The sequence below is a fragment of the Microtus ochrogaster genome, chromosome 19 (genome assembly GCF_000317375.1).
Source record: "Microtus ochrogaster isolate Prairie Vole_2 chromosome 19, MicOch1.0, whole genome shotgun sequence".
NCBI classification, from domain to species: Eukaryota; Metazoa; Chordata; class Mammalia; order Rodentia; family Cricetidae; genus Microtus; species Microtus ochrogaster.
The window spans coordinates 46,999,119-47,026,368 of NC_022021.1; the positions used below are offsets into that span (position 1 = coordinate 46,999,119).

At 41.6% G+C, this 27,250-nt stretch overlaps 1 protein-coding gene across 3 annotated transcripts in view; it reads left to right on the forward strand.

Annotated features, from left to right (window-relative positions):
* The window catches only part of Sema5a (semaphorin 5A), a 429,658-nt gene that overhangs the window by 277,690 nt on the left and 124,718 nt on the right, over positions 1-27,250 (forward strand). For all 3 annotated transcript variants that reach the window (XM_013349712.2, XM_026783702.1, XM_026783703.1), the window contains 3 exons: positions 7,577-7,639; positions 16,236-16,334; positions 17,884-18,097. In XM_013349712.2, the coding sequence (XP_013205166.1) occupies positions 7,577-7,639; positions 16,236-16,334; positions 17,884-18,097 (376 nt within the window). The remainder of the gene's footprint in view (positions 1-7,576; positions 7,640-16,235; positions 16,335-17,883; positions 18,098-27,250) is intronic.

Here is a 27,250-nt window from a genome sequence, read left to right on the forward strand (position 1 = left end):
CTGTCCTGGAACTAGTTTTTGTAGACTAGGCTGGTCTCGAACTCACAGAGATCCACCTGACTCTGCCTCCCGAGTGCTGGGATTGAAGGCGTGCACCACCACCAGCTGCCTTGGGTAATTTTTAACGACTGTTTTAGGAGGCCTCGTGTCCATGTTCCTTACAGCACTCACCCGTGTTTGCTAGTTCCCACACCTTCATCAGCCCAGGATTCCTCTTCAGAGACGCAGAATATTCTTTCAGATAAAACCTGATTTTCATTTGCTAGTCTCTAACAAATATCACATTTACACTATATGCAACACAGGACATAATTGTTTTAAGAGAAAGCATTAAAAACTATGATTCTACACCCAGAGATACTTGGAACTAATGAAAGAAGAAGCACGGTCCCTGGGACTGGCCGACTGTGGTGTCAGTACCTTATCCCGCGCTCGACTGAGTTCCCGTTGGGTCATATACATAGTAATGCTTTCAGGAACTCATGTATAAAAATTACTGCTCGTTCCTCTAGTAATTGAATTTTCACTAAATTTAAGCTTACAGAATGGACAAGGCCATATTTCAAGGCAGTCCTACTTAAATCCATGGAAATAATTTATTTGAAACTCTGGAGCCGAGAATATTTCTCTGAACCTGCAGGCAAGAGTCACTGGTGTGACTACCCTTACCTTCGGATATGGCCTTCTTGAGGGGCAGGGCTTGGGAAGCGAAACACCTGTTTGATGCCACAGTGTCTGCCCACCATAGCGTCAGATTTCAGACTGGAGTATGTAATGTTTTCCGACGTGGGGCTACCTGCTGATTAGCTTCTTCCACAGCCCCACCCCAGTGGGCTCACTCCTGTTGAGGAGGGAGTCTGTGGGAACTCTCTCACTCAGTTTCTCTGTCTCCTAGTCCAGTCCACATCCTTGAAGTCGGTCACCCGAGGCATCTCTTCCCCAAAGCCGTGGTTTCTCGTTTGTGCTTCCCAAGACCCCACAATTCTTGGAGTTTGTTTTTGATACAAGAAGATGACTTGTGCAGAATTTTAAACCTAAGTGTCCCTCAGTAAGTTCTGTTGTCACATTGCCTGGGGACCTTTCTTTACTGTGCTGCCCGTGGGAAAGGGATCCAATATCATCTTGGATCTCACCCCCACATAAATGAGATTCAAGATGGCCTCGTTTTTTACTCCTTGAGGGGTGTAAATGTGTATGTTTTCAGAAGTAGTCAGTCAGAGCAAAGTCAACTGGTAAGTGGATAGGGCAGGTGCCGTGATCCAACGCTGCTGTCTTAGCCTCACGCTCTAGAGATCTCTTCTACCACAATGCTTCCAGACCACCCTCATTCGAGCTTTATCACCACCTTCCCTTCTGGGAGGTGCTTGCAATGTTATTGGAATAAATGTAGTTACTACTCTAGCACTGTGAAAATGTTCTAGATTGTTCCTTGCCCGTCTTCAATCAGCCTTATCCTCCTTAACCTCTAGTCAGAAGGAATTGTTTTGGTGGTAAGAGGTGATGAATCCACTCTGCCAGCCCAGGCTTCCACTTCGATGTGCCTCTCCCCCATGGTGGAGGTTGGGAGCTGGTGGGATGTTCTGGAGCCAGTTTTGTCACTAGTGTAGGATATTTTATATCCATTTTTCTTACAATAATACAGTATTTGCAGATTGTATGTATATCATAGTTCTATGGGCCACATATAAAAAGTGAACCAGGCAACCTGGCCTCCTGTCCAGTTTGCTTCTTGGAGAATAGGAGAGAAAAGTTAATGCTTTTGCTTGCCTGTGGGATTTGGGGCTTGTTTTTGTATCCCTCCCCCCCCCCATGAACCATATGCTTCTAACACGCTGCACTAGTGATTAACACTAAACTAAATCCCATCCTAGATAGGAATTTGCACATACAATTACAAACCGTTGGGCACAGGTGTGTAGGATGCTTGAGCAATGGCTATATTGGCTTCTTAGGTCGCCCACAGGCCACACAACCACGCCGTCCAAGTCTGGTCTATGTTCCACGACCTTATTAACCATCACAAACCACCTGGAACAGAGTCAACAGAGGCAGTAATAAAGATGATAGAATGTTCTAGAAGTGTTTGGCTTTCATTGCTGGTGGAACGGGCACAGCAACGGTGCGACCTCAGATCTGGGAAGAAATAGAGCTCTACTCTTATATGGAAATCGGGCTGGGTTGGAGTTCCCAAAGCCAACCCAGCTTTCATAGGTCACACCCTGGCTGTGCGCTTGTTGAACTACGTGAATCACGAGCTGCTTAAAATCAATACTTGAGCTGTGAGCGGGTCCAGAGTTTTTAAAAATGAATACCTTCCGTGACACGTGAATCGATGGATTTTGTGATTAATAATCTACTGAATGCCACCAGCTCTGACCTCAGACATGTATAAATTTGTGTGCTTCAGGTGTGTATTTTTCTGAATCACAGCAAAGGGAAGCAAAGAAACCCTGAGAATCAAGTGACCAAGAGATATTTAACTTGGTCATCTCCGTTGCAGGCTAGGACAGGTGCAAAACCAAGCCATGAAGTTTCAGACTTAGTGAGCTACATGAAATCACTGGGGCTTTGGCAAATATCCAGACAGTATCTTCATCCAAAATCTTATAGTAATTATACTTATCAAATGAATTACAGACAGCTAAGTGAGAAAAATGTGAAAAACAAAAACGAAAACCTTGCTACTATAGCTAGCACATCCAAGTTCAAAGAACTGTCCTTTTTTTTTTTTTTGCATTAGATATGAGCACAAATTTCACCCAGAGCAATGGCTCTTATTAGTGTGTCGTCTTCAGCCCAAATGTGCCACTCTACTGAGTTTACTATTACACACTCCAATCAAACACACCTCAGAGTGCGACTTTATTTAGAAATAAGTCTTGTTTGGGTATTATAATTTGTATAATGAATACATGGACCATAACGAGGTTGTCATCATCAGTATGTGTTGGGCCCTGATCTCATAGCTCATGACCTTACAAGAAGAGGGAATTTTGTTCCAAGAACAGGAGACTGTCTTGTGATATCTGACGGTTGTTGTAAGCAAAAGCCAAGGAATACCAAAGGCCTTTTCCCTGCTAAAGTCTGCCACAGAGGCGTAGGCAGAGTCCTCCTGATTTCTAAAGGAGTTCCCACTACTGTGCTGATTTAAGACACCCAGCCTCAAAATCTGTAGGAGCCATTCATCTGGTTAAGATGTTTGTCAAACAGGCCTAGAAAACTACAGCATTATCCATACGAAGCCAAATATGCAAAGAACATTCAACATTTGGAGCCACTATGCATTTAGCCAAAGTGACTTTGTTTTGGTGTTATGTAAAATAACTATAGGTATTAGTATAGTATTTAAAAATATTGTACTACTTATGGGATCTCTAGGGTTAAGACATATAGCTGAATTGCATGTCGGTGTTAGTCTAGCAAGAATTAAAAACTAACCACACAGATACATCAGTTGAACTTGGAGGAGGTTCCCTTCCAGCCTCGTGATCTTGAGGGACTGCCCACAGGAAACAAATTGAGTCCCTGAGATAATCAGGAAGCAGGAATTGTGTGGATCCCTGTGAAAAGTGAACAGTCGCATTTGACACGAGACATAAAGGCGATGGCACGCATTAGACAGCTCTCCCAAAATCACTAAGATATTTGACCTCAACACAGTGAAATTTGTGTCACTCTGTAGCAGACATTAATGCCAAATGAAGGAGACTAGTGAAGACAGCCATGTTCCAGGTTGGCCAGACTGACACTCTTCAAACTCCATGGAATCCCCCACTTGCTTCAATTTTCATCTGAGTTTCGCTTTTTTTTGAACGAAGATGTGGCCTCACATTCCCTGACAATTTGTTCATAACGGTGGTGACAATGTGACACTCTCCAGTGTGTCACAGAAATACATGACATAAGAATATAAATGCAAACATGCGAAAATGAAATCCCTCAGGTGGTTATTAAGTTTTGGTGCTGTGTAATTAAGCTAGTTTTTTTTTTTCAAATGTTATCCTTTGCTGGTATCTAATTAGCAGATCCATCTGCTGACGGAGCAGTGGCCCATCTGCCTGGGATGTTGTTCTCTTCATTGTTATGAAAAGCATCCGCCACTGCTAGTCCCCATCTAATTAACTTCTCTGCCTGTGGAATGTGATAATACACAACTCTGTTTATACACTTCTGAGGACTGGGGATTTATGTGTGTGTAACAAGTGCATAAAAAGAGGCAATCTTTTTTCTTTCTAACATGTGACTTGAGATCACAGCTTCATTTGTCAGGGCTGGAGCATGTCCCTCTACCCAGTCTACTGTGAAACAGTGGGAAGTTCCTCCCATCCTCGGGTTCCAAAAGCCTAACAGTCGCGGTCTGTTGTTGTTCTGGATGCTTCTTTATGGACGGGACTGTAGCACTGCAACTTGCCTAAGAGGGAGAATGCCCAATCATGTCAATGAGCTTGACCTGTGCCACCTTGAAGCTACCGTACCAGGAAAAGGGTCCACTTGCTGCTGTGTGGTCTGATCAACGATGCAGTAGACTCTTTTATTTCTAGTTCTGAAATGATTTTATTTCAAGATATTGAAAAAGTACTTTTAATTCAAATTAATACCTGATGTGACCAAATATTATCTTTCTTGTCCCATCAAATGTTATAGGACAGAAGGAATTCTACTCAGTAGATATTTAATAAATATTAAACGATGAAATATTAAATGATGTAAAGAACTACAGCAAAACTTTTAAAACAGATTTAGTATCCCAGAAGATATTTATGTGTCTCTACAGAAAAATGGGCTACATGTCCAAATCCTTAGTCTTTATAAATGTAGATTGATTTATCTTCAAAATCGTTGATTCTCTGATTATTTAAATAACCACTGTTATTGTTTTGTTTGCTTCTGACATGTTTAATAAGCTTGAAATGTTGGATAATAAAATATTCATGTTTCCTTTTTCTCCTCTGGTAGAAAAGACAAAGGATAACAAAAACAAAATTTAAGTTTTAAAAAAATATTGAAGAAGTAAGACTGAGTTGTACTGAGATTGGAGATGTAAAAACTGCTTTTCATTTGTTTTGACTGACAGAAAAACAGATTTGAGTTGGTTTAAATGTAGCTAGAATGAACGTGAAGCTAAGTATATGGAACACTTCCTAAGTCAATTATGGGTTTTGCTCCAAAATAATGATACACATACAAATAGCCAGTCTCGGTGAGGCTGGGTATGGAGCTGGAGTGGAAGGCCTTTCATCAACAAGGATGGGCCCTTACAATAAAGGGCATGAGAACGGAGCTCCAAGGGAGCTGAGCTCGCAGAGAAGAGCAGAACCTTTGAGAAGCCAAATCTAGTGCAAGACAATTCCACTAGCCCCTGTGGCTGTCTCCTGGGGCAGCGTGTTTTCATAGCTTCCAGAAGATCCATAAGGCAAAGTCGATTCTGGTGAATAAAGAGGAGGCTGCTGCTAGGTTAATCCGGAACTCTTGATTCTCACGTAAATCTAGAAAAGTCTCTTCCCAACTCCATATCTTATACAGCTCCGCAGTAGCTGACAATCTGTTTCCCTCACTGTCTTCCCTGGGTAAATCCCCACCATTAAATTATAATTTCCTTTTCCTTCTGTTCGTGAATAATAGGAAACTGTAGAAAGCTAAACAGTCATGGTTTTCAATTAATTCTGGATTTGAATGCGGCTGCCATGCTGGTGGTACAAAGTTGGAATGCCTCCAGAAGTCATTTCTCTACTTCAAATAAGAGGAAAGTTAGCTATGTACTGTTCTCCTATTGATCCAATAAACTTGTGTGAGCAGTTGCTGCTTTTCAGTCTTCTGGACGAAGTAATAAAATATTTATGAAAACTCATTCTCTTCTTTTCCTATTTCTTTTCACTCCTGGTCCTTGGCCAATATTTATCTTGAAAATGTGAAGGCCACTTGAGCAGCAGGTAGAATTGGGCAGCTGTTTGTTTACTGGCAGCAGTGAGATCTATCTAACTTTGATGGCATTTGAATAATATTCTCCCTTAATCCTGGGGCTCACCCTGCTACTCAGACCTCTTATGTTTATTCAGGAGATTATTAATATTTTACTTTGTTCTTGCATTACTGTGCATTGAATCTCAGGTTTCCCACTTGGCAGGCAAAGGCTCCATCCTCAGCTCTCTGTTTTATGGCCCCACTAGGTCACCCAGGCTGAGCATAACTCATCTACAGCCCAGGCAGACTTGAAACTCATGAGCTTTCCTTTCTAACTTACATCAGCATTTAAGGCATGGGTGTCTCTGTGTGTGCAAATGCATCAGATGGCTGCAGGTATACTTATGTGTTTGTATACATATGAATGTGTGTGCGTGCATGTGTGTGTGTGTGTGTGTGTGTGTGTGTGTGTGTGTGTGTGTGTGTCAGAGGAGTCGATCATGGGTATCATTTCTCTGGTGCCACCTACTTTGGTGGGTCTTGTTTCTTTTTCATCATGGTCTCTCACTTGTCTGAAACTCACTGGTGAGACTAGACCATCTGGGTAGCAAGCTCCACAGCCCTTTCTGTCTCCACTTCCTCAAAGCTGGGCTCTCAGGCCTTCATATAGAGCACTTTACTAACATTTTAACTAACAGTGGCCTGACCATATCTTCTCCTGCATTTTGGAGAATTGAAAAACAGTTCTCTCTGGTGCACAGGGTGTAGAGGCAGTATTTTTCTGCTTATTATTGTGTATTGGATTTAGTTTAGTTTATTATTTGAAATTTTCTGACCTAACAAGGTTGCTCCTCACATGTTTTCCTGACAATAACTTCACTGGTCCATAACTCTGAATCTTCAGAAATCTAATTTTGCTAGTTAGAAAAATATTACAACAAGAAGATATGAAAAAAAAAAGGAGAAATGCTTTCCATATAAAATTTCTCACAGCACAAAATAGTAGGAAAAAACAATAGTTCCATGGCTAACCTGGTGTTAAGCAACTTGCAGACACGGCTTGTGGATCGCCTCTGTCTTGGGAACACCCACAATCATCTTATGTGTCCCAGGGTCTCTTTGCGGCTAGTGGTGCTCATACATTGCTCAACTTGGTCAGCATGGGGTAGATTTGAAAAGCTTGAAGAATATTCAACAGCATGGCTCTAAATAGAGCTAGTGGCCGCATGGAGATGGGCAACAGTCACTGTGCTCTGGGCACAAACCCATCAGACCCTTGCTGTCGTGTCTATGGATACTGTGGTAGCTGGAACATGCGCAGTCATCCCTGGCATTCTCCGTGTGTGTTGATGCATGACACACTGTGATCTGAGTGGTCCAGATCTTTTAAGCTGGTTGCTTACCCTGATTTTCCTCACGTAATCAATCTTGTTTAACCAGTCACTGTACCTGAATGTCCTGCTACTTTGAATATGAGTGGAAAAGTCTTTTAAATGTCTTAATTTTGAAGTTAAATGTGAGCCCATGACTTGTTATCCTGTATTTGATGTTAATTCTATACCACTGGGAAGGTGTTAGCACAAAGATGCGCCAATGATCTAATATAGCCACTGAGACCTTCCTATTTTCCCTCTTCTTCCAAAGCCCTAAAGTTTTGCCCGTGTTCTCTTTGCAGGCTGTGGAGTGGGAGTGTGATGAAGCTACCAAGAAGGCCTGTTACAGCAAGGGCAAATCGAAGGTAAGGAAAACAGAGGGTACGGGTACCCCACCCTGTGCTGGGAACTGCATATAAAATGTTAGGTTCCTGCTAGGAGGAATCCCTGCAAAGTGGGACACGCATGAAGAGTAAATGTTCCGTGTTTTGACATTCAGTGGAAATGAGTCACAGCCAACAGTCACTTCATGAAAGATCAGAAAGTAAATTAAGACCTAATGGGTACTTTGAATCATTATATAAGATTCAAAATAAACTCGCTATGATGCTGTTAGAAAAATATAAGAAAAAATTTTAAAATAGTATTTAGTTTGTCTCTTCTATATTTTGCAGCTAACTACAGAGAACAGTTATGTAGTTGCATTATCTTGTTCCTACTAAACAAATATTCAACACTTGCCCGATAAAAGCTCTGCACCAGAATGATACGAGATGCAATCTTGATGGTCTTTGCAAATCCTTGTGATTTGTTCTATCTCTGTCAATGCTGAAATCTACACTCCCAGATTCTCCTTAAAAAAACCACTGAGGTTGGGGGTGCATGCTAGTACTCACACACGATGCTTTCAAACAATTTGGGGTTGGCTGCACACACAGGACTTTATCTTTCTAGGAACTCTGTCTTCAGGAAAGGTGAACTTTGTTCCCTGTGGAGTTTCCCTGGCAGCTGTTCTCCAGCGCAGTGAGCCCTGAAAAGTCTGCAAACCAACAGAGGCAGAACACATTGGTAGAAAGAGGAGAATGTAGACTCTCTCTAATGCTGACCGCACTTTGGTCCGTGGGGAAATGCCCATACAGGCGGCATGGGCAGAAGCGGCTGGCGGAGCAGCATTGGCCTCAGGGCCACGAGCATGCGGGACAATACAGCACATGGAGTGGGCAGGAGCAAGGGGCTCTCAGCTGTGTGACGATAACAGTGTGACCGTCTGTCTTGCTCCCTGTCCCTTAGGAAAATGGTTCTGAGAATTGGACGATGAAGCAGATCTCAGCAGTGTAGAAGGAGAGAGGTGATAATAAGCTTAGCTAAGCTGAAATACATGGCTGCAGAAAGGAAGGGAAGGGTGAGAGGAAGAGGGAGCGAAAGAAGGAAGAGAAGGGGAGGGAGGAGAGGAAAGAATGCAGAAATTGATAGACCTTGTTTGCCAAAAGATATTTAATCATCAGAAATACCTCTGAGCTAAATCATTAAAAATTTACAAAACTACACTGGCAGCTCCAGGTTGCAAAGAACCAGAATATGAAATTCTTGCAAATAAATGAGTGTATAATGATATAAATAAAAAAAATAGTAGAGAACTCTCTAACTTGCTTGGTGAGTTCTGTAAAACACAGCAAGGTTGGGAGATGTGACTTCTCCATGGCTGTTGGCTCTCTGGGATGTTGCTGCTCAATCATTGGATACATCTGAGCACTCTTATTTATCCCTGCCAGCCAGGCATCCAGAGTACGCTCCATTCCCTTGTGTGGTTTTTCCTGAGGAGCCGCGAACAAACATCTGTTCACCCTAGACAGAGAATCATCAGCAGACAGAAGAAATGATCCCACCCAAATTGTACTTGGCGAACCAGTCACTGTATTGAGGTTGCCTTTGGGAGCTCAAGTGAGAGGTTATGGACTAGTGAGGAATCACGTATAGGGAAGGTTGCAATCTCCAGTATTCAGGTCCCTTCTCCTAAAGCTCCCTAAATCTCCCTATCCTGAGCAGTAAAAGGAGGGAGACCAGTTACACAGTTACAAAGGGTGGGGATAATGATAGGGAAATAGCTTGGCTCACTGCTCACAGGTGGACACACTGGGCTCTCAGCGCTTCAGCTTCAACACTGTTACACAGTGCCTGCCTGGTGACATAGTTACTTTCCAGAAGGCCTAGGCACTAGCTGGTAAGCTGGCTGCTCTTTCTCCCCATTGGGCTGCCCCTCTCCCCTTCTCCCCTTTCCTTTTTATTTTCTCTTCGCTATTGGCCAGTTTCTCTTCTCTTCTTATTTCCTGTGACTGTGGTTGCACTGGTCAATAGGTGCCCTACAATGGAGTCTGTGTCTGTAACTTTGGTTTTTGTTTTAGATTTTGCTAACCTCAGACCTGAGAATCGCCCCTGCTCCCCCTCCTCAATACTGTCCTCACTGCTCATGAGAATCTTATTCTCTCTTCTCAAACTGCTATTGGCGTGAGTACTGTTCCCAGCATGCTTTGCTCAGTTCTTAGGGCACAGCCGATGTGTTCCAACCCTCCTTCCATCCGTTATCCATCTTGGAAAGCCCTGTAGGCTTCTGTCTTTGCCTCATGATGCTGTGCTAATCATCCAATGCCTGACCACGAGCTGTGCCAATGGTTTCTTTATGGCTGTGGTGCCCGTCTGCAGCCCTCTGGCACACAGGGTGGAGGTTGCCAGTCCTGTATGAGTGATGAACACACTAAGCTCACTCCAGTGGGTCTCATTCAGTTGACCATCCTCACCACTTTAGATGGTGGGGGCAGGAAGTATTTTCAAGGAGTCTTTTTCTTTCGTGCAGTCTGTTTAGCAGCTCACCTGCCTCTGCCCATCATGGCATGGCAACCCAATACAACTAAATTTACTCCAGACATTCCCAGGGAATTGGTGACTTAATTTATCAAATGATTTATGCATTGTCAATTTTTACATTGCTCATTTTTTTAATCCCTTGGAGTATTTTTTTTTTTATTTTACCAGGAACCTATGGTATATTTGGTTCCCAGACTTTGGAGAATGCTAACAGTTAATTCTATTCCCCTTCCTGGAGCTCCAACTCTTTGTGGTCCTTGTGTGTTAGGAGAGAATACCAAGACCTGCATGGTCATCCAGTTTTCTCTCAGCATAGGCTACAAGTCCTTAATCAGAGCATGCACGTGGCTTCATTTCCTAGTTTGTTGTCACTACTGGGGAAATTGCTCAGCTGAACTCAGCAACCCACATCCCACCTCAAGTGGTGACCTTTTGTTAATTTCTTATTTAGAAACTAATTTGATAGACTAGTATCATCCATGGCCAGTATGTAATACACCCCCCGATCCAAGAAGGAACAAATTGCCAATACACAAAATTGAGTTTTTCTAATACAAATAAGGAAAATGAGGAAAGAAATGCCCTCACATCAAATCATCCCTCTGTAGTTCGTATGATTTGGGTTTTTAATGGACTAAGAATAATGGCAAATCTTGGTAATTATAAGTTAATTTCAACTGTGTTTGTTCACCCTTAAGATTAATGTATTAAAATAAATGAAGATAAATTTCACACACCGTATATTGTGTGCAAGATAAATCAAATTTTATTTTAGGTTGTAGTAAATGTGATTGTTAGTTTACCCAGAGTTTTAAAATGTAGTGTTCCATTGAACTAGAATTCAGTTTATGGAGTCACTTGTTGAGCTGATTTCTGCCTATAATTCTAATTCCTGGGGAAGCTGATTCAAGGAATCACTAGAGTCCCAGAGATTGAGGACAGCCTGGTGTAACAGTGAGACCCTGTCTCAAAACCAGAACAGAATAAAGTAGAAGATCAGGTACTGTGCACTGTAAAAACTCATGTTTACCAAATGAGTTGCTAGCTTCACTAACCTGTTAGTATAGGTAACACTGTAGCCTGGCCAAGGAGGTGACAACAAATGATACCTTACCCTAACTGCCTTCCCCAAATCCTCTTTCCTTAATTCCCATCTCTTTTCTTTCCTCACCTGGGCACTGGCACATTTCCCACCCAGTGGGGAACCCAAGCCTAGCACCTGGGACACATAAAAGGAAGAGAACAAGACAGCCTCTGAAGAAGCACCCCAAGAGTGGTGGCCATGGGCAGGCCCTCAGCTCAGATTTCAGACATCCCGAAGATCCAAATCAAGTAACATTTCAATGTGGCCAGAATACAGTGTCTCTTTGGAGGGATGGAATTCACACTTTTCTTGGTGGTCATTAATTTATAAGGAAAATTCAGATACTTACTAAATTTGCTCATGCTGTAGTATTCTGAAAATGTGCACAGAATTACAAAGTCTCTCTTCTCCCTACAGTAGAAAGAACAATGCAAAAATGTGACATTTTAAAAATGCAAGCAATTCAGGCGTTTTAACTAACTCAGTTCTTTTCTACTGTCCCCAAAAGCTGTGTGTGCCATACAGTACAATGCATTTCACTACCCAGCCATTAAGATGTGGTGTGTGGAAGGAGGTGGTTGAGCCTACATCACGGCTTCTTCCTGCACCCACTTCTCTGGTTAGAACATTCCTCAGCTGGCTACAGAGCTCGGGATTCCTCCCCTGGTGTTCCTGGGTCAAGGAAAAGCATTCTTTCATGTGGTGGGGGCATGAAATTTATAACCTAGGGAATCGGGGCCACAAGAAGTTACTCAAATCTTTGATTAAGGCTTGCAAGGAAAGTAGACACTGAGATTGTGGATCCTGAGTACGGTCTGGGTTTTAATTTACTTCTAGATGTTTCTGCTCACTATGGCTAAAATGCTGTAAGTACCTACATGCATTAAAGCCGGGGAAAGAATTCATTTTTATTGATGCAAAAGCAGTATAACAAGATCCATTACAATTCATTGTCTTTGAAATATGTGTTATTGAAATCAAACTTTAGAACACTTTAAATACATTTCACATAAATATTATTTTAGACACAAATAGCTAATTGTCTCAGCAGCTAACAAGAACGCCTTGTCTGTTGTTGATTCTTCTGTCTGGACTCAGCTGCCTCCCTCATGGCATTTCAGGACTACACAAAGGAAACATAAGTAATTATTAAAGAATGAAAGAGCTGCTTTGTGCATTTATGACATTTCATAATTTTCAAAAAGTTCTTGTTCATGATCTCATTTCAGTACTTTTGACACTAAGTTCCTAGCATTATTGTGCTAAATGGTGGGAGAATTTGGATTAGGATCTAAGGCTTTGTATTATTGTTCATTTTGTGTCCTGTGTCCTGCCTCCTTGGGTATCAACTTATGCTTGTAAAGAGGTCAACTCCTAGTAACTAAGAAAAGATAGTCATGGTACCTTCTGCCTGGGAACTGGTGATGGAGGGCTGGAGCTTGATGTTTTTACCTGAAATGTCAATGTTTAGAATGGTTATGAGTTTAACGACTCACGAGGGATGCTCTAGACATGCCTGTATGCTACACGATTGCTTTAAGAGCTAAAACCCTTCATCCCAGACAAGGCACCTTCTGCAGATTATGCACACCAGATACTGTGTATTTGTGTGATTTTTCTTAATTAAAAGTTTTTTCCTTACATTAGTACCTAAACAACATAAAATCTGCTCACATAGAATTTATATTCTATAGGTACTAAAAAATAATCTACAGGTAATTAAAAACATATGGTAAGATATGTACAGCTTAGAGACAAATTCTACATATTTTTGTATGAGGCGTTTGAGCATCCTTATATTTTGTTATTTTGTTACCTAGGGAGAGTCATAGAACCATGGGAGATGATTCTGGATTGCATCATAAGCGTGTATATATACTCATCTGCACACACACACACAAATATAGATACACACACACACACATATATTGTTCCTTCTGATCACCTTAGATGTGAATAAAGGTAATATATCATTAAAAGGAAGACACATATATTGTGGGTAACATAAAGTTGTCAACTTCCCAATCTCGTTCTTACCTCATTAAAATTGATAAGCAGTTCATGCGTTGCCGAGAAGACAGCAGCGGGTCCACCTTGCTTGACAGATGTAGCTGCACACAGCTACACATTTTTTTGATAGAGTGTTCCTTTCCCCTTTTTTGCATTTTATTTTGCTTGAACTTGCCCCAGCCTTTCTTTAAGAGAATGAGATGTTTTAAGAATATGTTTTCACATTTTCAAATAAAAGGTAGTGGCTTGTGCATTAAAGAGGACAGAATCAGTAAGGGAGCGCACAGAAGGTGGGAGCCGAGCTAAGCCTTGGCTGAACTCAGGTCTTAAAAGCGTTGAAGACACACAGTGATCTCCTCTGGGTGTCATGTTTGAAGGACCTATAAGCAAGCTTGATTTGGTCCAACTGGTGACATTTAGCCTTTTTAACTGACCTTTTCTATGCCAGGAGGATGGATGTCCATATGATGGGTCTTCTAGAATATATTCTATTACCCTCAATCGGTTCCACTCATCACAAGCCCCTTGGATTTCTAAAGGCTATAATCTGACTCCCACTCTGTCAGAGAGATGGAACACAGGCCTCCTTCTCTGACCACCTTGGTTCTGGTCTCCTTCTCTGACACCCTGGTCCCTTCCATGGCTCCGTTCCTTCTCAACATTCAGTTGGGGAAACTGGTCAAGGCCTAGCGAATTCTTACAAAGTCCTCATTATCAGAACATGCTCCTTTACCCTCCACTGCAGCTAAAATAATTCCCCGTGCTCTCTCATCCTTGTTTCTTTGATTAAAGAACCACTTGAGCCTTTTGCGCTTCTCTCTGTACATTTATTTCTATATCACACACCCCTGCTGACATTCTGCTTCCCATCAGGCTGTGACATGCCTGCAGGAAGGTGGCAGCCTTCTGTCTCCCTGGCACTGTGTTTTCATTTGGGAGACTTGAATAAACACACTGTTATCTCCGTCTTTCCCTTTCCTTTCATAACTAACTGGGTTGCCCGCTCTCCCCTTGCCAGGTCTGCAGACATCAGGAGCTGCTCAGGTCTTTTCAGTCGGAACAATTTCCCTTTGGCTTGTTCTTTACAGCAGAGTGGTTTCCTCTAGTGAGACTCACTCTTTGGGGTGGCCTCTTGCTTTAAGAAAAAAATTTCTGTTCCCCCTCACATTGTCCTCGAAAGAATTCCAAAGGCAGCACTCCACCCTCGTCACCGTCTGTAATTTTCCATCCCAGTCTTTATTACAGGGTCATTATCATGACGGTGTATCCATGAATTCCATCAAGGACACTCCGCCCTGTGTTCTGGAAGGTCTTGGTGGAGGCAGCTCACACAGACCGCCCTTGGTTTCCTAGGTTAGTTCTCCCTTTGATCCACTTGATCCAAACTCCTAGGTTTCTGTGCCCTGGTCCCCTCACCTGGGAAAGGATCTTTGAAGCCTTTCGTGCAGGTCTTTGCTCCTTGGAACTCTCCTGACCTGTTCCATTTGGGAACAAAACAAGTTTTGCTCCTCCAAGTGCCGTACTTTCTCAGTACCCACGTGGTTACAATTATACATACTTTCCAAATTTTCTGCTAACCTGCTCCATTTGGGAACAAAACAAGCTTTGTTCCTCCAACTGTTCTACTTTTCTCAGTACCCAAGAAGTAATAATCATTCATACTTATTTTCCAATTTTCTGCTAACTTGGATCTTTCTTGTTGTTTATTCTTTGTCTCTTTGGGAGGTCCACCACCCAGCTCCCAAATAATCCATGGATATTATTATAAATATCCAGTCTTAGCTTTACTTGTTTCTAGCCAGTTTTCTTAACTTAAATAATCCCATCTACCTGTGACCTCTGGACTTTTATCATTTGCTGTTCTATACCTTTCTTTCCTTCTTACTCTGTGGCTTGCTGGGTGGCCGGGTGGCTGGACCTTTGATGTCCTCCTCTCCTTCTCCTTTTCTTGTTCCTCCATCTCTTTTTCTCCTTCTATTTAATCTCTGCAAGCCAGCCCCACCTTTCCTATCTCCACCCAGCCTCTGGCCCTTCAGCTCTTTATTAGCCCAATCAAGGTGCTTTAGACAGGCAAAGTTACAAAATTTCACAGTTAAACAAATGCAGCATTAAAGAATGCAACCCATCTTTGCATCATTAAACAAACGTTCTACAGCATAAACAAACATCTTCAGGTAATGTTCCACAGCACTTTCTGTTGTTGTTTTTTGTTTGTTTGTTTGTTTTCTCCGTTTTCTCAGCCAGTCATGATATGTTGCTTTTATTGTTAGCAATGGAGCAAAGAGAATCATGTGTATTTGATAGCTCACTTTTCTTCCAGAACTCAAATTCTTGTGAGTGAGCAATTTGCATTGTCTGAGCCAGGCTATAGAGCAGAGCGGATGATGCAAACTCTTACTGTTACTGACAGTGAAGCTCATGTGACAAGAGAGCTGAGTTGCTATACGATTGGATCTTTCTTGTCAGGGATTCAAATCATCACGGTACTCTATGGGGAGTGCACCGTGGCATCCTGGCATGATATTAGTCCCATTGGGAGGGTCTGTTGATTGTCACCTGGTATGCTCTTTCCTGGGGAAGACATCTCTCCCTCTCTTGGTATTCTATGGTTACATAAGGTTCTTTGCATAGGATTAAGGCTACACAAGCCTTCTAAGGCAGCTAATATTTCCATGCGAAGCATCGAATAGACTAATTTTATTTATTTTCCTATATGTATCTAAGAAAACTTAATGTTTGTAGTACAATTCAAGATGAATTCATGTTTATCAAAAGAAGACATGTTTAGAAGCTATAACTAGATGCACACCTGCCTTAGTAAATACTATCCACTGAACAAGTGTCTGGATATAGATATAAGGTCAACGGTTTCGATTGCTGCCTTTGGTCAACACTGGCGAAGAACTAGTCTTTTTCTTTTTCCTGGCAGACATAGTATATCCGTGCTCACCATCCTCGTTGCCTTCAGGACTTCTCAGTGTGTCCCTGATGCTTTTGTTTTCCAGGAGGAATGCCAGAATTATATCAGAGTGCTCTTGGTGGGCGGGGACCGGCTATTCACCTGCGGGACCAATGCTTTCACACCTGTCTGTACCATCCGCTCGGTATGTGTCTGCAGTTAACCACACAAACTTCCATCGGGAGCAACCAGACATGACGCCTTCAAAGCCCCATGTAAAGGTGTCCCTGTACACCGAGGGCAAATACCCTTTGCAACATTGCAGCCTTAAGTAAATGCTTAATTTGTTCATGTCTAATCAGTCATGACTGTCATGTATATGAAGGAACAGAAACTAGTTGTATATTACATACTTAGGTATACTTTGAAACTATTTCAATGTCTTCCCAATTAATGGCCTTAAGCACCAATCATAAACACACACTTCTTTCTTGTTTCCATTATGGTAGAAATATGATCAATGACTAAAATGCTCTAGAATCACAACCCATATAGAAATAAAGTATATATAAGGTGGATAGGAGGTAGGCCAAAAATAAACGAACAAACATATCCATAAGCAGAGAAAAGGCAGGACTGCTATTATAGACAGGGAGTTTCATCTTACAGGTCCCACTGTGGAGGCATGGCAGGGTCATTAGACATGCATGCTCTCTTCCTAATTCAGGATATTAATTTAATCTTCCTTGAGAAATATAACTAGGAAACACCATTATGTTAATTTATGGATAGTACAACTTCTCTTAGAACCTTAACTTATCATCTCAGCTTACTGTTCATTATTTTAAAATTTATATTCAGTTATGGGACATAAAGAGAAGGCGCAGGAAGAGGGTACGTGCTGGCCACAAAGAGTTCCCAGCTTGGCATACATAGCTGTCAGCATGTGATCTCATTGTAAACACCCCATCTTCAGCATTTAAATTGTGAGGTTACTTTGCAGAGAACTTTTTTAAAGGGAAGATTCTGAGACTTGAAGACTTTATGTAATTTCCCCAGGACTATGCTTCCAACAGCAGAGGACAGGGTGACCTTGCTATTCCTGTATAAGCCGTTTAAGTGTCTTTTAAAACTCAGTTAAAAGTCAAGAACCAAATTGAAATCGAGCCTTGTCAAACACCAAAATACCAAACAAATAGCAACAGCTTCTCTTGTGTTTTATTAGTGGGCAACCAGAGTTTGGCAAGTCAAGGCAACACCCGACATACATGCAGTTTTCTCAAGCCTAAAAGGGAGAAAAGAAGAAGAAAAGGAAATGTGTACTACATGGTACAGAATATTGACATATGCTTATCACTAAATAGTATTTAGAACTAGGTTTTTGGTTTTTGGTCAGGCTAATACCATGAAAATTATTCCTTATTATGATGATTTATATATCTATAAATATTAAAATTAGGTTCCTCACTGAAGTAGAACATAGTAAACACACATCCTACATCAAATCAATATATAGAATATCCTTGTTTCATATTGTATCACTAGCATGAAGTTCTGTAGCTACAGACATGGAATCTCTGGCCAAGATTGTGGAGAACTGTTTTCATAACGTCAGAGTTAGGAAACCTTTTCGTCTCCCACACCCCAGAACTTACCTGGGACACTTGTCTAGCACAGGTATGTGGTGGAGGACGTGAGCACACTCGACAGGATTTCCCAAGGATAACTGGGTCCTCTCTTGTTTTCACCAATAGTTAAACAACCTGACTGAGATCCACGAGCAGATCAGCGGCATGGCACGCTGTCCTTACAGTCTCCAGCACAATTCAACAGCTCTGCTCACTGCCAGTGGGGAGCTTTATGCTGCAACCGCCATGGACTTCCCAGGGAGAGATCCGGCCATTTACAGAAGTCTGGGTTCACTGCCTCCTCTTCGAACTGCACAGTACAACTCCAAATGGCTCAATGGTAAGACCTTCATTCACCCCTGCCTCCCGCTGTTGTTTGTGATACCTGGCTTAAATATACAGTCACACTTCATAAAGAAGAGCAAAATGGTCACCTTCAAGGTATAGCACATCTAGTACTGGTAATGAGCAGTATGTTCTTTAGTACTAGGAGTTGGCATGATAGCCCCAACACTATAGGCCGTGATAATAGGTCTATATTGTCAGCTGGTGCTGACAAGAACACTCATCCATGTTATGCTGTTTCTCCCTATGTTGCTTTTGAAATCTAGGAAATTGAATGCTATGCCATAGATGCACGTAGGCTCATGTGTTTTTCTTAATGTCTACTTGATGAATTGAACAAGAGATTAGTACTATCTCATGACATTTTCAGACAGCATAAAGAACCCATTTGCCTAGAAGTAACTCCAAATAATTTGACAATCTTAAAAATGTCATTAGTGTGCGTGTCTATCATTTGGGGGCGAGCATCTTCAGAGTTTATTGCAAGGCCTTGAGAGTTCATGGGGACCCAAGTCTTGTCGCTTTAGATTCTGCCAGGCAAAGCCTGACACATTGGTCATCCTCTCCACTCTCAGATGCAGAATCATCACTGTAACTTCAGACTTCTTTCCCGATGTGGCAGTGCCCCCTGGAAGACATACCAGGCTTGTGTCTACTTCTCTTTTCTAGAACTGGAAACTGACAGAAAGTATCAGTCCATTGCAAGCAAGAAACAATTAACTGTTAACTAAACAGCCAGAGAATGGAGAGAGCAGCTACACAGATGTGGGTTGCTAGGTGAAAGCCCGGGGTGCCAAGGAAAGCCATCTCTGTGTATGTGAGTGTGTTCACACTCTCAAGGGGGTGTCTGGGACACACTATAATCCATCACCTCAGGCTTCATGTGACCGTTGTCACAAAGGTGGAATCTTGGCTTTCCTAGTATAACACTTGTTTTGATATTTCATGATCTACAAAGATTTAGTGGTCTTATTCCTATCACAAATTGTATATATGTCCCTCTCCCACCCTGATGCTGCTCGTGTGCTCAGATCATTCTTTATTATGGGAAAGGCATTGTCTTTGCGGAGGTTATTTAGTGTCATTTGTGATCTCTGTCCATTAGAGCCTAGCCATTCTTTCCTCCTCTATAAGCTAATAAAAATAAATACATATATTGTCAAATGTTGCCCAAGGGAAGCTATCTCCTTTTGAGGACTATTGGCTGTTACTCAGGAATGTCAAACATTCATCTATCTGTATGTCTTTATGTATCTCTCATCCACCAGTCATCTATCCGTCCATCACCTTTCCATCATCCATCATCTGCCTGCCATTTATCTCTCACAGGTAATTGCTGAATAATGCTGTCAAGCCGAGCATCCCAGTTTGCCTTTGGAACTCCCTCCTAGGAAAGCCACGCCATCATCTCTGTGCCTCTAGGAGTTTGACTGACTGTACTGTTTCCAAAGGGCAACGTGAATGGTTTTCTGAACTGAGAAGCAACTAGATTTCCCATATTAACACCTCTTCTTTTGAACACACTTCAGTTTAACCCACCTACTCCCTATAGATAGCCCCCTATTGTCTCTGAAGCCTTTATTGTGGTACCTTAAAGTTGCTTCCCTATATAATGGCAATTTTCACTAGCTGGAGAGAGTTGAAAATCAACTAACTTTTTTTCTGCTGGCCAGCTGCTTCAATTTAGTCTTTCTTCAAACATCCTCTTCTCTGTGAACTGTCATCCTGACTACATTATTTAAAAATTGCTTCCTGGGCTGTCTAGTCCTCATGACCCGTTACTGTGAGTTTCACCCCTAGCCATTATAATATTTTATCATTTAGCTTCCAGCTTTCAACAAAAGGGGCATGTGCCAATCACTGGAGTTTGCCTCTCTTGTGTACTGGTTTATTTTACACTTGCCGAGGTATATAATGAGTGTTTGGATACATGAATTAATGGGTGCCATAGTCTATGTCCTAGAATTCACAGATTAAAATCTTATTCCTCTCCCCCATGTGAAATATCTGGAGGATGACTGGGGGTCCTGAAGGTGGGGTCCTCATGACAGTATTGGTGCCCTCGGGAGGCTACAATGCAGAGAGCTGTCTAACCTCCTCCATCATGTGAGATCTGTGAACTTGGAAATAAGCCTTCACCTATCATGAAGTATGCTAGTAGCTTGGCTGTTAGTGTTTCGATCCATGCATTTGGGAAACAAATTTCTGTTCTTTATAATAAGCCCCTTGGTGTTTTTGCCATAGCAACATGAACAGACTAGAAAAATAAGTAAAATGGAAATTGACTGTTTTGTTTTCCTCATTAGTTTGTGAATTTCTTGAGGGCAAGGGTTAGGTGGGAGCCATGTTTTGGATTTAGTACCTTAGGCTTAGTCAGTGCTTGTTAAATGAGTAGAAGATAAGAATATTTTATAAATAGAAGAAAGAATGACTATTACATAGACAACATATCTCAGTTGAAGCCTAGAATCATTTTTAAAAAAAAAAAAACACAAAGAAACTCAAAACAACCATAAAGGCAAGACTCATATGTTTGAGAGTGGCTCAGGTACAAACATTTGAAGATGCTCCTTTTCACCCCTTCATGTCTGCCCTGCTTCAGTCATTACGTCTTCACTAATCAAATGCAGTATAATTGGCTAAATAGCAGTATGCAGGCATCTGGAGCATTAAATTGTGTGTTTGACGGTGAATATAATTTTCAAGACCAGATTTTTTCCTCTGTGCCAAAATTACTCTTTTTTTTTCAAAATTACTCTTAAAACAAATTTATGTATTTAGAGAAATTTCTTAACAGCTTTAATGCATTAAAATATTAATCATTTCTAACCCTTATTAAATGATTAGTGTGAGACAGAGCAATAAATGTTTAATAGTCAAAGCTTAAAATAGAAGCTATAAAGCTTGCCTTCATGAAAGTGACAGTCAAATTGGGGAAACAGTAAACCCGTGAAAAACAAAAGCAAAGAGTATGTCCAAAAGAATACCATGCAATTGTTTGTAAACTGAGGCAATTGTGCATTTGCTTAGCTTGGTACCTCTCTGAGAACATGGAAAGTAAACTCCTGAGTGAACTTTTAAAAGTTCCCATGAAGCTCAGTGTGGATGTTATCTATTAACACTCAGGGGCTTGCTGGTTTTCCTCCTCTGGGGAACCATTTCCCTGCCCCATTTGGTGGACACACAAATTCCTGAGTGACCTCAAATCTGAGCTTCTATGCCTGGTTGCCTCTGTAGGACTCACCTGAGATCACAAACATCCTCATAGTTAAAGTATCATGTTCTGTGAGGTGTCAAGTTTCTAGTCCAGAAAATGTTTTGGGTGACCGTCTCGAACCATCCTGGTTTCATATCTGTCTATCTTGTTTCCATTGTGCTAGCTCTCTGATATATCCAAGCCTTCAGGAGACCAATTGGAGACTTTAAAGATAGTAATTAAATTTTAATAAGTAAAGATTGGAGGAAGAAGATTCCTGTACACATGTCAAAGGGTAGTAGTTATTACCTACCCCCGAAATGGATTGGTGCCTGCCCTGTAAGGTCCGTGCGGCTCCTGGTAGCCAGTGGGCTCCATTCTGGGAACAATGAGGGTCTGGCTCATAGTGATTATACAGTGAAGTCTTCCAAATGATGTAGGCTCCCCTCTGTATGCTGTAAATACCACTGGTTAATAAAGAAACTGTCTTGAGCCCATGATAGGGTAGAAAGGAGCTGGGTGGGAAAGACTAAACTGAATGCTGGGGAAAAGAAGGACAGAGTCAGAAGTCATGCAGCTCCACCAGAGAAAGATGCTGGAACTTTACCAGGTAAGCCACTGCCACATGGTCATACACAGATTAATGGAAATGAGTTAAATTAATGTGTAAGAACTAGTCAATAAGAAGCTAGAGCTAATGGGCCAATCAGTGATTTAAATAATATAGTTTCTGTGTGATTATTTTGGGGCTGAGGAGCTGGGAACCAACAAGCAGTCTCCTTACTACATCCAATGAGGAAAATACTTTGGCTCTTTAGATTGGCATCACTGACTGCAGCTAACACATGCCAAATAAGGAATACGAAAGCAAAGAGGGCTTGGTGGGTAAAATTAAATGAATAACCAAGTTATTGTCAAGGGAAAGGAAAACACTGTAAAATATGAAGACAGATTCCATGGTCACCTTTATAACTTTTAATATATGCCTAGGGAAATGTTTAAAATGTACCTTGCTGTGAAGAGGGCTCTCTCTTTAGCCATATGACTCCTGAACCTTAAACTGGGTAGGGCACCATGACGGGGTCAGAAAATATACCACATATGTGATATAGTACAGTACAATGAATTTTTCTAATGTTCATGCCTAATCTTATTCATCAGAAAGATGTATCAGGATGAATGTTCTGTGTAGAATCCATTTGTTTTGGAAATTCTTGCGAATTATATATGCTTATCCCTTTAACATACCAAAATATCTTAATAAATTCTCTTTCTGCACAGTCTGCCTGTTGGTACATCTGCTGCAGACTAGTTACTGTACAAGGTACATGGGAGAATTGCAAAGGCTGAGTAGACACTCCAGTTGGAAGGGACACCCCACATCCATCTCACTGACAGTCTTCCCTGCAGACATCCAAAGGAGATCCTGGTCCTCAATGTCCAGGTGACACCTGAACCACACCCAATGACAACCTAGGATTTGAAAACAGATCCCACCCCATAGCCTGCACCCCATGCCTACTACGTGATAGCAACCTCCTTTGTGTTTAGACGACACATTAGGAAGTACTAGCAGCAGGCGTGAGCTCTTCCTCCCCAGTGATACATATATCTTCATGCAAAACTGCCATGGAAGAGGGCCATATGTACTTTGAGAAAGAGTTGAACATTTTCTTCATTGCAGAAGCATTGCAGAAAAAAAAAAGGTTATAATGAACTGAAATTACCCAACCAAAGAAGACAAGCTGGCAGGATGATTTAACACAGCCCTTTATGGGATGTAAGAAATCAATTTGGTACTGCTTTTTGAAAATAATATGACATTAACTGAGCACCGAGTGACTGAAAGCCGAGGAGCCTCAGAGTCCTTGCCAGTCTCGGGAGTTTCTACACTTGCCAAACAAGTCACTTGGAACCTGGGGGCTTTGATTTGCACATCTCAAAGGAGAATGGGTGATATATTTCAGTAAAGGCTCAAACAGTGTGTGCTGATTTACATGGAACTCCACCTAAAATCCATACTGGGAGAAGGAGATCTCTCTCCAGAGAAATATGAAGACATTTCCTAGCACTGGCGTAAATTAGAGAAATGCTGCCTGCTCATTGTCTCACAATTGGAGCAGCTTCCTTGTGGGAATCTGGTGTTTCTCCCCTGCTGGTTGTAAATTCACTTCCTCTCTGTCTGCCAAGGGTCCTGTGTTGGACTGTCTTCTTGACTCAAATCATATTGTTATCTCTCTATGTAAGATGCACAGTTCTGAGGGTTATAGAAATCGTTGCTGTCATCTGTTAAGCATTTGGTTTTCCCTAGTTTTCCTGCATTGGTTCCCTCCTCGCTACATATTAGACAGCCGAATCTCTGTGGTTTTATCTTTGTTTATTTTCGTTTGTGCTTTTCCTTGGACCCAATCAAACCAGGAGACAAAGATAGAGCCGTCATATGGTATTATTTATCTTGTTGTAGCTTGTCAGAAAGAAATTTAATAAAACTGTACAGTGTTGCAGCCGAGATCCTCTTCCAAATTAATTTCATGTGTTTTACTTTGGGCCTTTTAATAGATACATATATACAATATAATAATGTAATTTATAATATATAGCAGAATATATTTTATATATGTTATATTATACAGTATGTAATATTATATATGCATTTCAATATTTTTCATTTTATCTGAATTCAACTAAACATTCTAATTAAAAATCTTACAGGTATTGATCTGGCAGATCAAGTTATCATTTGTTAAAAAAATGAATCCAAAAAGCAAAAAAAAAAAAAAATCAGGAAAAAAATGAGTATCGCAAATAGAAATGTTCAATTTTCTGTGTTTACAAATATTCATGACATTAATTCTAGCTAATGTGCCTGGGAACCTGTGGGTTGGGGAGTAAGGGTGGTGGTGAGGCCACCAGAGGCTGCGTGCCTGAACTGAAGGGAGAAGCCCAGTGGACCCCACTGGCTTAGTTTCTTTGAGCAGGAATGTCTAAGCAAAGGCCTGCATACTGAGGATCCATCAGCATCAAGAAGGGAAAGTCTAGGAGGGAGCTGCTCTCTAGATGGCTGGGCGAGAAGGCAGCACAAGGCTGTAAGGCACTCCTGGGATCAGCAAAGCCATGCAAACAATGTCTTACAAGGGGCCACATTCCCCATGAGGGTGAGAGGAAAGCTTTCCTCTGCCTTGCATTCTGAGAGTTCCTGAGGTGGCAATGGTCACATGATTATAGAGTATAGCCAGGGATAAGCTTGTTCTGGGCTTCCACACCTCCCTGACACCTCAAATTCCATAGGAGTCTGAATATTCCCTCATGTGCCTGAAGCCCCAGCTCCCCATTTTGGATTATTGATCTGTCCAGGTTTTCCATCCCAAACCTTCTGTCCCGACACTGGCTCCATTCTGATCCTGTCCATCCTCACTGTTCGCTCTCAGGCTGTTGCCATCTTGCCCCAGACTAGCTGGAAGCAGCGGGGCCCTAATTTCATAAGCAGAATGGATACTTAATGAGTCCAGCTGTCAAGTAAATAGCAGTGATCTGTTGATTTATGTGTGTGTTTATTCAGTTTATATAATGAGACAGTTATGCTTTCTATCCTGGATTTTGATTATTGCCAGCTAAGTACTTGGCTGTTGGCATACACTTCTCTGACTCTCACAGTGATATTTCAAGTGGGGTATCATTATTGCCATTTCAAATCAGATAAAATAATGGTTAAATAAATTGAATAAAAGTTCATACAGCCAGTAGATGGAAGTATTGAGCTGTGTATACCTATACCTCAGTCCTACATGTATGTGATACACGTAAGGCTACATGCACACATATATGCAGACGTGTGTTGTCTATGGGGGATCTAGCTATGATTTAGCTGAAATCTCAGGAAAAGAGCTATGGTTGCAAATTATGGGTTAAGAAACCGTTAATTAAGCTTTAGTAGAGTTACCTAAGTACCGACATGAAATTGGGTGGTCTAAACACCTAGATGAAATTAAGCTTAATTTGGAAGATTTTACAAGACATTGTGTTACTTGTGACAAAGGTAACAAAGACAAGAACAGGGGAGGGGATATTGGAAAGTTATAAAATGGTATGGAAATAGCTTTATAATGACTGAACTTACAAATTAGAGTGATTTGTTGTTCGTCATATGTAAAGAGTATTTTCACTAACACATTTTCCTAACTGTGAAAAGCCTCCTGTTGGTAAAACTCTGCCTAACCGCATTTATGCTTTGCAAATCCTGATCGTCTTGAAGCTTGATACATGTGGGATATGTTTGTTTATTAATTATTGGTATTGATTGAAGTTCTGCCAAAAACAAACTAGTCGAAAAGGAACAGCAAGAATAAAGAAAGGTGCAATGATACTAGCCACCATTTGTTGTGCTCTTACTAAGTGCCGGTCCCTTTGATCCCAGTCTTCCAGAGTACGTCTTCCGTGCTCTAAGTTGTCACGCAGGGTGACAGAACATGTCACAGGCCAATGGTTCAGTCCAGAGCAGTGCTGCAGGCTACAGCAATCCCCAGATCATGCCGTTTGAGAATACCACATTCCCCTGTGAGTGTTGGGGCGTTCAAGTAGGAAGTATAGATTATGAGACTTCCTTCAGATGGCCACTCTGGGACTTTACACAGCCAGACTCATCTCTGGTGCTTGTTGCTCCGTATTCTCGTCACTCCCAGGTGCTCATATCGAGAGTCTCCTCTGGGTACGGTCATCATTCTGTGAGATGTAGCACTATTCTGATGTCCTGATGGCTAGCCCTCTTCATTTGTCTGACATATGTTGCATAATATTCTATAATCTGTACTTCAATGTCGTAAAAAATGAGAACAGTCAGCTTCCCCATCCACATATTTATAGACATGCTCAGTTAGAACCATGATTCTTTCTGTCCCAAATGAGTCAGCAGAAAAGCTTCTATTCACCTGTAGCTCTGATAGTAATGACGTATAAATGATATCTCAGCTCGTTCTTCCTCATATCCATCACAGAGAAGACAGCAATGCCTGATTTATGGCTTGTTCAATTCCTTCAAGAATGATACATACTAGTTTGCAATGAATTGCATTTTAACGAGAGACAAGGGTCAAATACTAGGAGACAGTGTGCATCTTGTGATTCTGTCTGATGACCCTGGAGTCCTTTCTTCCAGATCTGTGCCTATGAACACAGAAGATACTCAGCTGCCTGTTTGATCTGTATTTTGGTGTGTCTGTAGCGTCTGGGAAAGGAAAAGGATGCTAGATGAGTTTCAAAAGACCTGCTCTCCAAGAAATGGAGCTTCCTAATGTAGCAGCTGGTCACGCAGTCAGAGACCCATCATCATCCCAAGGTTCACTGTAGGGCAGCAGGCTGTGTTTCCAAATGGACTCAGTTCCCATGCCAGATGACCTGCAGTGCAGGAAACTGGAGAGCAACAGATCCTGCAGGCTCAACGCAGGTTTTGTTTTCTCAAGTGAGAAAGAAAGGTGCGTCCGAGCCTTTCTATCGATGCATCACTGTCATTCAGGCTTGCAAATGCGAGGGGAGGCCTTCTGTGGAGGAGGGAAGCTGTGGGCCAATCTGCTTACCTTTGCCGTGGGAAAACGACACAAGACAAAGTGGACCGTGTGCTAGAAGAGCACCTAATGGCCAGTCATAGATGTTCCTTTAAACCTGCAGTTCTGGGACTGCGTACACGCTCCGGCAATGTTCTCATTTATGAAGCCCTTGAACAGCGGGTCTCTTCTTCACACTGTTCCTCTTCCCTTTTCATCCACAATGTTCCTCAGTGCTGTTTCCTCCAGCTCCTTAACCATCTCTTCTAGACCATTCTAAACCATCCTTGCTTGTACCCAAGTAAATCTACTTAGCAACATCAGTTGAAGGTTATAGCTCTTCATAAAAGAACACTGACCAGAAATCTAATCATATTATAGTGTTTGTGTATGTGTGTGTGTGTTTCTACACTAT